At 51.7% G+C, this 16,191-nt stretch overlaps 1 protein-coding gene across 2 annotated transcripts in view; it reads left to right on the forward strand.

The window, feature by feature from the left end:
• Window positions 1-11,271: 11,271 nt before the first annotated feature.
• The window catches only part of Emid1 (EMI domain containing 1), a 42,981-nt gene continuing 38,061 nt past the window's right edge, over window positions 11,272-16,191 (forward strand). For both annotated transcript variants that reach the window (XM_031339892.1, XM_031339891.1), the window contains exon 1: window positions 11,272-11,434. In XM_031339892.1, the coding sequence (XP_031195752.1) occupies window positions 11,334-11,434 (101 nt within the window). In that variant the 5' untranslated portion in view covers window positions 11,272-11,333. The remainder of the gene's footprint in view (window positions 11,435-16,191) is intronic.

Consider the following 16,191-nt stretch of genomic DNA (forward strand, 5'->3'; position numbering starts at 1 on the left):
CAATATAGGAAATTCTAGGCCAACCTGGGCTGTGCAAGACTGTGTGTTAAAAACAGACAAACAGAGCTGGTCTGGATCTCTGGGAATTTTGGAGAGCAGAAGCATAGAATTTGGACTGACAGCTTTCCCTCTAAAAGCCATGGGAAAGAATTCTTCAGCGCTTCTAGAAGTTTCTTCTAGCTCCAAGTGTTCCTGCTCTGTGGTTTCATTACATAAACTCCTGCTTGCCTCTTCCCACGCCCACTCCATCTAGGCCTTGTTGTATAGCCCACCCTACATGTGAACTCCCGATCTTCCTGCCTCAGCCTCTTTCCAGCTGGTTCACCGATATGTACCGTTATGTCTGGCTTGGGCTTGTGTATCTCTTATAAGGACACATCCCTTCCCCCATTACCCCATCTTCAAACCCTAGTTATATCTGCTAAGACCCTTTACCAGAATAAAGTCACAGTGATAGCATCTTAGTGGGTTCTATTCCTCCCACAGTACCTCCGGGACCCAAGCACTGTCATCCACTGGGACAGTGGGAGGGTCATCTTCCACTGGTTTCCAGACTTCCAAAACTGACCCATGCTCCATGCCACATAGTCTCACAGTGACTTCCAGGACCTCAAGAAGACAGGGCCAGAAGGAGACTCCCCTCCCAAGTCCTCCTGGCCCTGTCTTCCATGCCTGGCTGCTTTTTAACCTCTTTTGCAAATGGAACCCATGTTGGAGCAGGTGCCATCTCGATACTGTTTACTTGTTTGTTTGGTTTGGTTTTTTGAGACAGGGTTTCTCTGTATGGTTGCCTGGGAACTCGTTCTGCAGACCAGGATGGCCTTGAACTCAGACACTAGCCTGCTTCTACCTCCTGAGTGTTGGAATTAAGGGCATGTGCCACCACTGCGGAGCTTCGATTTCTTTTTATGGTTGAATTGTGTGACGAGCACCTGCTTTTTCTACATTATTGCTATGTTTGGGGGTTTTCCTATTTTGTGAGCCCGTATCTTGGGCACCTGAAAGGGATGAGTCTATTTTTAACTTTTTTTTTTTAAAAAAAATGTTTTTTAAATCAATACAGGGGATGGAACCCTTGGGTTTATATATGGTAACACTGAGCTACACCCTCAGTCTAAACTTAAATTCTTAATTACAGTGCAAGTCATGTCATAAGTAATAAATTGGAAATAAAATATTGGCACAGTCATAATGTCCTCCCCCTCAGATGCCCCTCTTCATGTGAACTGACAGAGAGTGTGAGACAGCCACTAGCACAAAAATTGTGGCAACCCCTGCCCTGTGCTGAGGAGGCCTCGGTCTGATCTCCAGTGTGACTGTGAAGAGCGTCATTCAGCACAGATTAGAAATAGAACCAGCTTTGATTTCAAAGAACAAACAGAAGCCAGAAGAAGGAAGCTTTTCACTGTTTGGGGGAGGGACAGAGGTCCTCAAGCCAAGCCTTAAGGCAGGATAGATGGGTTGCTGGAGAGTCACTTTCTTGTATTTGTAAAAATCTGCTCCAGTGACATTGTATTGACATCATGTTTTACAGCTAGAAGGTTCTAAGTAGCCACTGAAGGATGACTATGGAAAAAGAACGGTTTCGTGAAGGTCAGCAGAATCCAGCCAAGAGGGAGTCTCATTCCTGAGGACTTCCCTCAGAACAGGCTGGTCGGAAGGCAAGCTGGGGCAAAAGAGGGGAGTGCTCAGTTCTGAGGGGAGGAACAGGAACGAGCAGAGAGCGTTGCACTCGGCCTACCATGCACAAGGCCCTGGGTTCGAGCCAAAGTACTCAAGGAAGGCTTCTCTCTGACATTGTGCCAGGTGTGGTGGCTGACATCCGCCTCAGCTGTCTGGAAGGCCTCGTCTACATAGTGATGTCTGGGCCAGTCAGGGCTAACATAGTGAATCTTTTTTAAAAAATAAAATAAAACAAGATTAAAACCAACCAAACTGAAAAACCCAAAATTCTGCACCATTCCAGATCAGAAAGAAAGCCCTCATCGAAAGATTTACTTTCTTAAGTCTCCTGCTGCATAAACACCCACTAAACTGTCTGTGTGCGTCACTTCCAGAGAAATGCTCTTTAAATTTTTTTATGTGCTTAAGAGTTTTTGTTTTGTTTTAGTGGGTTTTGTTTGTTTATTTGACTTATATATGTGTGTACCACATGCATGCGGTGCCCTCAAAGACCAGAAGAGGGCATTAGATCCCCAGGAACTGGAGTTGGAGATGGTTGTGTGCTCCCACATGGGTGCTGGGACTCAACCTTCGCCTGGGAGAGCAAGCACTGGTAGCGGCTGAGTCCCGGCTCCAGCCTTCAAGCTTCCGCTGTAAACAGACCTTTCCAGTACTGATTCTCCAGCATTTTAAAAGGAGCCCGACTCTTTCTAGAAAGTCGTATTAAGCAGGAAGCCTTCCCATGTATGGGAAGTTCTCCTGTGCGTTGCCTGGCATGCAGGAGCCCCGTCCCACTCCTTCACCCAGAACAGACATTGCTGACGAGTCAGAGGACGCCTTCCGACTTTCTAAAAAACTGTTTCTCTCTTTGTTCTCAAAGGCATTTTCTAGGAAGGGGTCAGAGGTGGAGCAGAGCGGACGAAGGACGATTTTGCCTGAGCACGAGAAAGCCAACGCTCCACCTAGTGGCGGGGTTTGTTAATTGCAGGCAGAGAGCTCACTTCTTGGCAGTGTGGTGGTTGGTTTGTGTCTCTAGTTCCAGGGCTCTGGGTTTGAGGCAGGAGGATAGTGAATTTCAGGCCAGCCTAGGCTACATGAGTTTTCCTTGATATGGCTAGAAAATATCGACTGGCCAATAGATGTACTTTAGAAAACAGTCTGAGGCTAGGAACCTCAGACTCCCAGTCAGTGTTCTTCCCAACCCCACCCATAAGGGCTGGCCTTTTTGTGTTCCAGTTTCTCACTCTGTACACTATGTGCAACATACTTTGAGTTCCGTGTGGGTAGTATTTCCTGAGCACCTTGGCCCCTAGTCACAAGCCACCTTTCTTGCTGGAATAGTCCACGGCAGGTCAGCTGTGCCTGGGAACATTCCACCAGGACTGGCTATAAGCGACTCAGATAACTAACCAGCCATTGCTGATGGTCAGGCAGGGATGGGCACAGTACAGGGTCTTGAGGCTAAATCCAGGCTGAGACTGGCCTGGCTACCAGCCCAGCTAGTGTCTGAGCCTGGTGCAGCTCTTATCAGTTAGCCTGTGGCCCACTACTTCCTGGCTTTCCTCTCCAGCACCAAGCTCCTCCCAGGGCTGTGATCAAGCAGCAGTACCAGATAAGGGCTCTAGCCTGTACCGTGAAAAGCCGATGCTCTGCTTTGGCTCCTTTCCCCACTGCTTTATCTTCCCCTGGTCTCGATGCTCAGTCTTCATCCCTCTCCCTGTGTCTTTCATGTCTATTTCTCTGTCTCTGATCTCTCCCCTGTGTCCTTCATGTCTGCCTCTGTCTCTGACTCTATCTCCATATTCCATCTGGCTTGTCTCCTCCCTTCTTCCTCTGGCTTCTACCCTGACTTTTCCTTGTCTTCCCTCCCTGGATCCAGGGGAGGGAACCAGTTCTATTCCTCTAGTAGATATGGGGTAGGAGAGAAGCCCTGGGCAGGCTCTTGGGGACACACCCGTTCTTTCATCCACTGTCCCTTTCTCCCCTGCTTCCAAATAGACTCTACTCAGATGAGTCCTGAGTGCTGGGAGTGGTAGGTCAGGCCTGCTGGGGACCTAGGGAAGGTCATGCCCTGCCTGCCCCATCTATCCCAGAGCCCCTCACAGGCTGCTGCCACTGACCACCAAAGCGCTCAAGTGCTCTCGCTCTCGCTTTCTCTCTCTCTCTCTCTCTCTCTCTCTCTCTCTCTCTCTCTCTCTCTCTCTCTCTCTCTCTCTCTCACACACACACACACACACACACACACACACTTGTGCCAGCACAGGATTGAATCACAAGGGTAAAAAACTAAAAAACACAAAACAGGATGGATGCAGTGGTGAGCTGAGGGGAGGAGGCAGAGACATGGCTGGAAGCTCCAGGGCCAGCTAGTTTGGAGCACACGGCAGGACAGAAACAGAGAGTCCTACCTCACAAGATGGAGGGCAAGGACTGACTCTGACCTCCACACGTGCACTGTGGCACACAGGCACCTGTGGACATGCACTAATAATTTATTTTTATTTAAAAATTTATCTAGGAAAATAGCTCCATATCTAAACACTTTGATCTGCTATCTCTAGCTCTATATCTATCTATATACACAGAAAGACACACACACACACTCACTCAGGGAGTACTGCACTTTCCTTCTGAGTACTGGGTGGAAGCGGGACTTTGTCCTTGCTCTATCCCAGCTGCATCCTCTGCTGTTGGTGTTTGGGAACCAGGTCTCACTGTGTACCTGATCTCACACTCGCTCTCGATCAAGTGCCTCCAGCCTCCCAAGTCCTGAACATTCAACTCAGGAGCATCTGAGAGCCGCGTTGTCGGATGCCTTCCTGTGAGCAGGTCAGACACTCTATGGGGAGTTAGGCCGGATGCTCAAGGCTGCTGTCAGCATAAGCCACTTACCTGCCTTTGACAGTAACATCGTTTTATCTGTAGAAAGATAGTGTGCTAGGAGATAGAAACCCAGCAGGGATGATTCGCAGGTAGGGGGCTTGCTTGGCCTTGCTGAGGCAGGAGTTATGTTTTCCTAAGCCAGCCCCACGGGACATACAGCACTGTGTCCACTGTGTTATTGCCCTGCCTTTGATCACAAGACCAGTGCCCCCTCCACAGCTGTGGCTAATCATGTGCCTTGCATTTCACACCTTGGAGGCTGTGCTCTGCATAATCGCCAGCCCTTCAATGCACACCCCTCCACACCCCCAGAGAAATCTGGCAGACCTTCCCAGGCCTGCCTCCAGAGTGGGATGTTTCCGGTCTGCATCTTCTGCACTCTGCAGTAATCGCCTTGTGACTGAATTCCCCCTCTGCGCATGTGCAGGTCGACCCTCCTGTATGTGTGGCGGTCAGTAATGGCTGCCTCCATCACTTTCTACTCATCTCTTCTTTTGTTGTGGTGCTGGGGTAGAACCAGGGCCTCCTGCGTGCTACCAAGGCCCCCACCAAAGGCTGGCTATTTGAGCCAGAGTCTTTTATTTTGTTTTTAAAGATTTATTTATTATTATATATAAGTACACTGTAGCTGACTTCAGACGCACCAGAAGAGGGCGTCAGATCTTATTACGGATGGTTGTGAGCCACCATGTGGTTGCTGGGATTTGAACTCAGGACCTTCGGAAGAGCTTACCCGCTGAGCCATCTCTCCAGCCCAAGCCAGAGACTTATTGTGTAATCCGGTCTGATTTTAAACTCAAAACAATCTCCCTGTTTCTACTTTCCAGGCTCTGGAAGCAAAGACCTACGCCCCTTGCCAGCTTTACCTTTTGTTCGAGACAGAATCTTGCTAAGTTACTGCTGGACTTTGGCTCTTTCTGCCTCTGCCTCCAAAGCAGCTAGGATTACAGGAGTGCTGTAGATGCTAGACGCTCCTTGATCTTTTTCATGGTGATATAGTATTCCCCGAGAGTGTCCTAGTTGCCAACCTCTTGGGATGGGAATTTAAAGTGTTCCCAGACTTCTGTTGCTACAGCTAGTTCTTTGTGTCCTATGCAAATCCAGCTGTGAGAAACTTCTCTCTGGGAAACGGCTGGGTCATGGCTGTATAGGTGACATCTTTAGTATGCACTGATATGCTCTCAAAGGAGCATCCACAAAGGTGACATGTCCCTAGATCCTTGCCATCACTTTTTTTTTTTTTTTAAAGAAAAACAAGTAAGTCCCTGGCATCGGTTTTGCAAGATTCTATCCGACTGTGGTTACCACTTCTGTTTTGTTGTTGGAGGCAGGACCCCGCTGTGCAGCCTGCTTTCTCCGTCACTTCTAGGCCTCTCCAGTTTGTCCTACTGTTTTCCTTCTGCATAAATTTGAATTCCTCTTCATTCTGAAACCATCATCTGCTCAAAACTTCAGTCCATGTGTCTACTATATCACTAATCAAATACTATTGATTGACAGGAGCTCTTTACATGTGGAGAAAAGGCTTTTTTTTTTTTTTGATAGCATCTCATCTGTAACCCTGATTGCTCTGCCGTCAGAGATACACCCAACTCTTCCTATCCCTTTAGAGGGATCCCAAGAACCAGAAGGTCCAAGACAAGGTAAGAGGTCATGGAGACCAAAGCCTTGTCCACAGGATGCAGGTAGATGACACTACAGAAGACAATACAGAGAGGACTCAGAGCCAGCCCCGCCAGCTGGAGAGGAGGGGAGAGCACCTGCGGCACAGGTCTGGACACCGCCCATCTAGCTGTCCATCTGCCTCAGCCTCCCTAGGTCAAACCCTGGGCTAGGATCCATGTCCCTTGTGGCTTGTCTGCCTAAGTGGCCCCTTGAGATGACACAGAACAGCCCCAGGTAGCCAGAGCCACTGCCAGAGAGGGGCAGACACCTACCCAGGGAGCCTGGGAGGGGTCAAGGAAGCCAACACTGTATAGTGCAGACAGATGACACTGGCCCTACCCCCCAGACTCCCATGTGAACTGACACCACCAACCTGAGGTCCTCTCTTTGAAGCACCCCTCTTTCCATGTGTCTGTCTCTCTTTCTGTTTCCCACTTCTTTCTGCACATTTCTGGCTGTTTCATTGCTATCTCTGCTCTGTGGCTTTCTTCCTTTTCTTCTTTCTTTTTTTTTTTTCCCAGCATGCATATAGGGACTGAGATGGGATCTCATGTAGCCCAGGCTAACCTTAAACCCTTGATTCTCCCACTTCTATCTCCCAAGTGCGAGTGTTACACTTTCCTCCTTCTCCTCTCCCTCCTCCTCCTCCTGAGTCTCTGTCACTTTCTGCTACTCCCAGTGATGATTCACATCTATTCCCCCACCCCCACCCCCCGCACCCCAGGGAGGGTCAGGTGAAGGCCTCAGGGCCCACTTGGTGCCACCTAGGACCAAAATGGCAGCCAGCAGGTGTGAGCATCACCTCTTGCCTGCCCTTTACCCTCCCATATCCAGCTAATGTTGGGAAGCTATGGCCTTCATTTGAGCTGCATCCAGCAGGAGAGATGGAGGCCTCTCTGGAGCAGGAATATACACACCTTTTCACACTGCAGAGTCCATTTCTAGGCCCCTGCTCCACCTCTGTTAACCTTGGCACCATCAATTTGGGATTAAAATCAGATGGAATCTCAGTTAATGCCCCTTTGTCCCAACTTTAAATATCATTAAATATATCAGTACTCACTTGATTAATTACTATTATTTATAAATGCATACTCGTGCCATAGTATGGGTACACAAAAAGCTCCTCTCCGCTCAAAAAACTATATGAGACCTCTTGCTGACAGAATGGGATTAAAAAGAGAAACGGAGTAAGGAACCCCAAGGAGGCAGGGAGGCAGGGAGGCAGGGAGGCAGGGAGGCAGGGAGGCAGGGAGGCAGGGAGGCAGGGAGGCAGGGAGGCAGGGAGGCAGGGAGGCAGGGAGGCAGGGAGGCAGGGAGGCAGACCTATGGAGGACTCCAAGCAGATGGAAAGACACAGTGGGGAAGGAGGAAGTGACATTGTTAGGAAGACCTCTCCTAAACCATCCCTCCATAGTTAAAAAGAATCAGTCACAAGAAGTTCCAAGTCCTCCTGTTACCCCCATCTTCCAGATAGAGAAACTGAGGCTGGAAAAGGCCCTGTAGATGACTGAGAGCCCTGCCCCCATTTTGGTGCCCTGTCACACAAGGATTTTTTGTGACTTTTATGTTATCACCCCAGACATCCCAAGCTGCTTCTCTAGAGGAGTCCAGAGAAGGGCGGGAAGCTTCCTCAGTTCTAATTTATGATTTCCCCGACAGTTTCCTTCCCTTGCCTGCCAGCCTCAGCTGGGTAAGAGCAGCTAGCTCACTGAGCACTCAGAGTTCTCTCACCCAGCCAGCTAGAAAGCCTCCTCTACCCAGCCCCAGGACACAGCCAGCCCTCCCTGACCAAAGGTGTGAGCTGGCGTTTCCCCCAGCCTGGAAGGGTCTAGAGGGTACTGCCTTTATCTAAATAGCCTCTGATGGCAGGTATATGAGTCCTGAACGCCTAGGGCTATGGGGATGGATCAGATCAGCCAGGGCTGAGTACAGCCCTGTTGCTGGGGACAGGCACTTCAGGCATGCTGAGCTAGGAGGCTGTCTCATGGGACACAGCGGGGATGGGGACAGGGGGCAGTCCCGAGCTGAGGTCCAGATGGAGTTCCCAAGGGAAAGAGGCCATGGCCCAGGTTTGTTTGGGACAAAAGCATTTCCTGTTTGGACAAGGCTGGGTGGATGGCTGTTCCCCACACCCTATGGCTAGCTCTAAGACTCTAAGAAGGTCCTCTGTGTGTGTCTCTTGCGGTCCCTCCATGTGTGGATCCAGCTCCCTGTCTGTCTACATGTGCTCAGTCCTCTTCAGCCTCCAGATGGAAGCCTAAGTTTGTGCCAAGTTCCCTCACCCCAAAGAACCCTGCCATGGGACTTGGCTGGAAGAGAGTATACTGTTTGATTGGTAGCTCAGGGCCTGCCCACCACTGTCCAGCAGCCCTGAGCCCTACACCTGGGGGCAAGCTGCTGCCTCCCGGGTGGTAGAGCCTGGCCTGTGGTCAGCCTGGGGGTGGTGGGGGACAGAAGAAGCTGCTGTCAATGCTGGCAGTTATGGTCTAGTTTTGGCAGGCAAGGAGACCAGGCTCTTGGAGGGAAGCTTCAGCCACTGGGACAAGCCCTAAGACTCTCTCTCAAGCCAGCGACCACTCTCCCCCAGCTCAGTGGACACAGAAACCTCTAGTAAACCAAAAGCCCATCCCTGGAGGCACATGCTGGAGTGAGAGCCCACTCCATCACGTCAGCTTCTGACCCCTAAGACCACCTCAGGGAAACGAAGGCTGTCTCACCTTCTCAGAAGAGGAGAGGGGCCCTGTCTCAGGTCACACGGCTCTCAGCGGGCACGGAACAGCCTGCTTGGATGATACATCAGTATTCCAGACTATGGGTTTCCAGCCTCAGTAAGTCAGGTGCCTCACTGTGGGAAAATAGTGATAACAGCTTTCCTGAGTCTTTTACAGGGAAAGTGATCATCTAGAGCTGCAGGGAGTTTCTGTGCATTTGATGATCCGGGAAGGAACCTGGATGCCCTAACTTACAGGAGTGTCTCAGGTGTACTGCTAACAGGTGCCTGTGCATTTGATGATCCGGGAAGGAACCTGGATGCCCTAACTTACAGGAGTGTCTCAGGTGTAGTGCTAACAGGTGCCGGGCCTTCCTCCTGGCTGATGGCATGCACTGCAGCATGCTCTCTGCAGTACCCCTGGGGTGATGGGGTTCCTGGGGCCTCAGACAGACCTGGGTCCATCAGTAGAATGAGCATCTAAGGGCAAAATCAAGTTGCTAATCTGCCTGGGGCAAAAACAGGGCTAAGTTTTGGGGTATAGGCAAGGTCATGGGTTCAATTCCCAATACTGTACAAAACAAGACAACCCCCCCCCCCCAAGGCACAGCCAGGGAGTCAAGGGACTGACTGATTTAGTGTCAAAAGGCAGCACATACCATGTGCCAACAATCTCAGTGAAGGGAGGCAGGCACCTCTATGGGGCCACGTTAGGTCCATGGCCATGCCCTTGGAGGGAGTTGGGAGATTTGGAGGGCCATGAACATCCGGGACATTATAAGCCTGCCCAAAGACCTACAGGGACCAAACAAGAAACTGAGGCCAGCATGGGCAGAACAGTCAAGAGTCAGGGTTTGAACAGCAACTACTACCTGGCCTCTTGGGGACAGGGCTGGGGCTCTCTCTTCCTCTTCAAAGGACTCTGGTTATGCCCTGGTCCTGACTCTAGCCAGGATCTGCTCCTACCCACAGGTCCAGGAGAAGCTACCCATGGGTCCAAGAGAAGCAATCCCCAGGAATCAGACTTGTTGTTTCCTCACAGAGATGAGCAAGCAACCACAGGAGCATGGCCCCTTACACAACTGACCTGGGCTGCTCACTCTTGGGGTGAGCAGTAGACACTTTCTGTGACCTCCCCTGATGATGACTCTGCTCTCAGGTAGCACTCACTGCTGTCAAAAACATTTTCTAGAGCTGGGCACAGTATCGAACCCAGCATGCAGGAGGCAGAGGCAGAAAGACAGACCTCTGTGAGATGAAAGCTAAGCTAATGCTTATAATGAGTTCCAGACCAAGCCAGGACTATAGAGCGCTCATCTAAAAACAGAAAGAAAGAAAGAAAGAAAGAAAGAAAGAAAGAAAGAAAGAAAGAAAGAAAGGAAGAAAGGAAGAGAGAGAGAGAGAAAGAGGAAGAGAGAGAAAGAAAATCATACTTCATATACACACATACATCATAACATGCGCATGTGTACACAAATATGATATGCATGCATATAAGCATCTCACATGTACACAGGCATACATGCATACACATGCCCACCACACAAACACATACATTGTTCATTCAAATATGGCATACATAAGCAAATACTGCTCATGCTCACAAACATATCATGTACATACAGATCCAGCACATACATGTATACAGCACCGTGCATGCACACATTATCCATGCACACAGTCTATCATGTCTGCATAGGCAAACACCTGCTATGCCTCGTGGAACATGCTTCAGTCCCACCCAGGCCCTCCGCTCTCAGCCAATCCTTACCTTAGGGAATGGGAAACTGAGGCCCCTACCAAAATGCTGTCTACACTTGTGCTTAAGAGGCCCCAACACTGAGATGAGGAGATTGTGGGTCTGGGGTTACTCAGCCAGAGTGTTCTGGGCCTTAGTATCTCCCAATAAAACAGGTATACAGGTGTTTGGTCACTGCACTAGGGGACGCCCAGGAGTACCTGAGCCTCGGGTTTCTCCTCTGTAACATGGGCAACTTAGCCAGCCCAGCATGGATGAAAGCTCCAGCCAGAGCAGGATGTACGAGGTGAGATGCCTGGGACAATGGCACAGCTCGCGCAGGAAGCCCGTGTCGGGTCGATGGGAGGATCCTGTGTGTTACGGGAACCCGATTCCGCAAAGATGTCAGAAGATGTGCTTTCAGAGGCGATTGCTCTGGAGTGGTGGGTTCGGGTCCTGGCAGCGTTGCGAGGGCGAGGGGGCGGGGGCGGCCAGGGCCTCAGTTTCCCAGTCTGCGGTTCAGGTGGGCACCTGGAGGGCGTCCTGGCGGGGGCGCGGACGGCTTCCGGGTTGGCGGAGGCGGGGGGCGAGGGGCGGGCGAAGCCGAGCGCCCCCGCCCTGCTCCGCCCGGAACCGGCTCTGCGCGCCCGCGGCTGCGGCGGGGACGACAGCATGGGCGGCCCGCGGCCCTGGACGCTGCTCTGCCTCGGGCTCCTGCTCCCGGGAGGCGGCGCCGCGTGGAGCGTCCCGGGCGCCCGGTTCTCGGGTCGCAGGTAAGTCTCCCTTAGCTCTGTGCAATCCTGGCACTGGGGTGAGGGAAGCAGACCCCAGCTCCGTGCAACCCCGAGACTGGGACAGGGACCCGACCCCAGCTCTGTACTATCCCGTGACTGGGGACAGAGACCCGACCGCAGCTCCGTGCAACCCGTGTGTGGGACAGAGACCCGACCCCCAGCTCCGTGCAACCCTGGGACTGGAACTGGGAACTGGACCCCAGCTCCGTGCAACCCTGGGACTGGAACTGGGAACTGGACCCCAGCTCCGTGCAATTCTGGGACTGGAGCAGGGACATCGGAGGCGGTCCGGGACTGGAGCAGGGGCTCCATCGCTCATCTCTATACCATAACAAGTGGGAGCAGGGACTTGGCAAGCTGTGCTCAGGAGAGCCGGCTCACCTACCTCTGTGTGAAAGAACAGACAACCTCCCCTACTCCCGGAGGCCCCAGAAGGTGGACCCATAGCAATGTAACAGAGCTCCCCAGGACTTCTGTGGGTCTGGCCCAAGCCCCCCTCCCCTTCATGTACATGTAAAATACCAGGGTCACCCCTTAGCCAGCCCTTCAGGAATCCCCTCCCTTTTCCCCTGTTACTGTCTTTTTTTAAATGTTCCAGCTATTTATTTCGCTCAGAGGAAGGACTGGGGTGGAGCCTGCACAGTGGGTCAGTGTCAGAGGCCCCCTGGGACCTGGCATTTGGTTGGACCTCCTAACAGCCCGTGACTCTCTGCCGGCCTTTGTGGAGTGTTTCCCAGGATCAGGTCCTGTGGGGCCTTTTCTAGACAGTGCCCTTCAGGACTAAAGGAGGTAGGGAAACTTGTCCCCATTCAATAGAGGAGCAAACTGAGACTAATGATGCTCGTGGTGAGTATTCATGGGAGAACTGGGACTCAGCTCTCCCTTTCTGATCTTGATAGCAGAGTTTGAACCTGCCCTGGCCCCTGCTCTGCCTGTAGCCCCTGCCCCTGTCTCCAGGACAGACAATGTGGACTAGCCAGGCCTCTTAGGCTTTTCAGTCCATTCAAAGGCCCATGAGGGCCCCACCCCCCTGCAGCCTCACTTCTTTCTCTTTAGAAGTTTCCCTTTCTCAGTGGTCAGAGGCCAGCAACCCCCCTGGGAGCTAGCAAAAGCAGGTGACAGGGTAGAGGGGTAGAGCAGGCTCAGGGGTAAAAGTGACTGAGGCAGCAGAGACCAGAGGAGCAGTTAGCTGTCTGAGATGGGGACAGCCGTGTGGCAGATGCCACAGCACCCCTACAGTGTGCCAACCACAGCTGGTGTGGGTTGGCACTTTTCCTGCATCCAGTGCTTCTAGAACCTTCCCAGCTGCCATCCAAGGCTCGCTTCTCTTATGCTGTCTGTTTTATAGAGAAAGAAACAAAGGCTCCGAATAGGGAATTACCTGTCCCACTTCATAGAATAAAAGGGGTTAGGATTTGGGGTTTCCTGGGGTCAGACTTGGGGTGATGGGTGAGATATTCCCCTCCAGCTGGCCCAAGGCCACCACTTCCGCATTGTGCTCTGTATCCCTGGCTTTCTGTCTGGGAGCTCTGCCTGTGGGCAGGTGTGTGGGTTTCACCCGGTCTGTCCCCCTTTATAGAATGCTGTCCCAGTAGTCTGTCACAAAGCCTTTACCACAGCCCACTCATACCCATTTTACAGACACAGAGACTCGTGGCCATGAGCCTCAGTTTCCTCTTTTGCTTGTCCTGTGTCTGAAGGTCTGTTCTGAGTGAAGACAAGCACAGGCCATGCCCATGGAGCCCTGCCATTATCGCCTTGAAGTAGGGTAGGGACCTAAAACTGGAATCATCTGTAGTCCTTGACTGCCAGGACCTCCCCTCATAGCCCTGTCCCAGCATCTTGGAGACAACTTGGGGATGTTGCACCCTGTCGGCCCTCCCTCCACTCCCAGCCAGGCGCCCCGGGCACCCCTTGGCAGCTGAAGGACTGAAGGCAGAAAAGAGGCTTTGTTGCCTGAGGAGGGGGAGGCCCGGGAAGGCATCCAAGGGGCCACCCCCAACCCCAGGAATGTGGTGAGACTCTGAGCCCCTACAACTAGGATGCCCAGGGGCTGTGCAGAGCCACCTTGGAACACTTGGCTGCTGCCAGTCTGCATCCCATAGTAGGACTACTTCCTGCCCCTGTGATATCCATCCCAGCCTCAGTCCTAATTCTTCCAAAGGTTCCAGCATTCACAAATTCCAGTTCTATGCCCACATGGCTAACCCAGGCAGGTGCCTCCTCTCAGACCCTCAGTTTCGTGCTGTGTAAAGCTCATGGAACCTTGTAAAGATATCACACTGGTGTCCCGGGCCCCAAGGGAAGACCCTGCCATAGCTGACTGTGGCACCCCAAGCCAGGAAGAGTGGACGGTGGGAGGAAGGCTTGCTGACCACTTTGCATGGAAAGTATTCTGCTCTCCCCATTCTGCAGATGAGCACAGCAAGGACCGATCTGGTCAGAGCTACATCCAGAGAAACTGTCCCAGGACTGGAGGTGCATCCTGGTGCGGTTCAAGTTTTGGCTCTTGTCACCCCACCCCCCACCTCAGCTTCAGTTCTTTGCTCTTCTTTTCATAACGGCCCTTGGCCCCTGGCCCGCTTGGCTGCCTTCAGCAATTAGTCCCTATCACTGTTCCGGATCGAAGCCCTGGGCCCTGTGGAGACAAAGTCCCCTGGGCCCCTTGCCGCAGGGAGTGAAGGGCAGTGTGTAGGTCCACTAGAGAGGGAGGCTGGTGCCAGACTGAGCAGGTCTGGCCTGTTTTTTCCCCTCTTGGTGGCCTCTGGAGGCTCTAGGGGTGCTGAGTGGGCCGAGGTGGGGGGCCAGGGAGGGATGCCTTGTCTCCTCCCAGCCCTGGCTAGGCTCTACCTGCCAGCTCAGCCTCACCTGGCTCTCAGGTACCTTATTACTGACCACACCCCAGGGAAGGAAGTCCTCAGGCTGTCTCTCTGAAAACCTTGGGTCTTGACTTCTCTGTCCAGGCCACCGTGTTCAGCCATGCCATCATTTAATAAACCCTGAGGCTAGGGTTGACTTCTACATGGACTTGGTACTTGCTTATGCCCTCTTCTCCCACACTCATGGGAGAGAATATAGCTCAGAGCTGCTGTACCTATGTGGACCTTGACGTTAAGACCCAAAGGATGAATAGGAATTGTCATCATGAGGGGGTGGAGCTCTATAAATAGATTCTAAAGATCAAAGTGGGAGAAGGGGCAGCTTGGCCATGTGAGTGCTCAAGAGGTGTGAGCATGTAAGCAGCGTGAAGGACAGAAGCAGCGGGACTTGGGGACAACGGGGAGCCATGGTAGACTGAATTCCTGGGCTAGCAGTGACCACACGTGATAGATGCTTTGCAAAAAGGAGCTTCTTGCACAACCATTGAGATGGCTCAGAGGTAAAGGTGCTTGCTACCAAGCCTGACAAACTGAGTTCAGTTCCCAGGACCCACATTAGAAAGAACAAACTGACTTCCACAAGTTGGCCTCTGACCTCCATACATGTATTTAGGCATGTGCATTTGTATGTGCACACACATGCATGTAATATGCACACACACGTATACACATAAACACATACATACAAATAACACACAAAAGCACAAGCAAACACACACATATATATGGACACACATGCATAGGAATGCATACGTTCATAAGTACAAGCACATACACGCATGTACAATTGTGTAATTGTTGTGTAAAAAAAAAAAAAAACCAAGAAAACTCTCCTGATATTCCTGAAAGTCACCAAGAGAGGGCCTTAGGTTTATGCTGTGGCCAGTGAGCTTGACCACCAGGTGCTAACCTTGAACTCCACCTGGTCTGAGCGTCCCTTCCTCTATAAACTATCTGGCCAGCTACTGGCTCCAAATGTCCTTCCTTGGGATTAAGGCAGAGTTCGCCATGTAGCAAATAACTAAGAACATCGTGAGACCTTTAACTAAGGAAGAGGAAAAAAATGTCTCCCTTTAGGGAAAAGGACCCACTGCCCCTAGCCTGGTCCAGAGCTGGGGGAGGGGATGTTTACATGCATTTGAATCATGAATGAGTGTGCACAGACTCTAATGCATGTGAGCCCTGCTGGAGCTAGCTGCCTCTGACAGTTTGTATATGAGCACACGTGTGCATGGCGAGACTATATGGCACTGTGTGTTTGTGTGGAAACACGTACAGGACATGACCTCTGTCTGCCCACAGTGGTGTGTGTGTGTATGTGTGTGTGTGTGTGTGTGTGTGTGTGTGTGTGTGTGTGTGAGAGAGAGAGAGAGAGAGACAGAGAGAGAGAGAGAGATACACTTGCATGGTTGGCAGACTTTTCCACAGGAACATGTTCTCTTGTGTGGGCCTTGATCTTTGCACACAAGTCTGTGTGCTTTGTGGGTCTGTGCATGTCCTTGCCCACATATTTCCAAGCATTTGTAGGTGTGCATGCCCTCGAAAGTGTACCTGTGTGTGTACACAGACACCCCCAAGCTGTATGAGTGAGCTTACACACACCACAGACGATGATCATCCAGTCCTCAAGGGTCCCCGAGCCTCCGGCTTCTGAACTCTACCCAGGTGGTCCTCTCTCCCTTCACTCAGGAGCCCTGGACCAGCCTGAGCATTGGGGGGGTCCCTGGACTCCTGAACTGGATGTTAAGTTTCACATACTTGGAGGGAGATGCTCATGTTCCTACTTGCTGAACACAACCTAACAGCCTCCAGGCCAGCTCTAGGGATCTGAGTCACTATATGGTAGGAACTTGGTTT

The sequence above is a fragment of the Mastomys coucha genome, unplaced genomic scaffold (assembly GCF_008632895.1).
Source record: "Mastomys coucha isolate ucsf_1 unplaced genomic scaffold, UCSF_Mcou_1 pScaffold22, whole genome shotgun sequence".
Classification (NCBI taxonomy): Eukaryota; Metazoa; Chordata; class Mammalia; order Rodentia; family Muridae; genus Mastomys; species Mastomys coucha.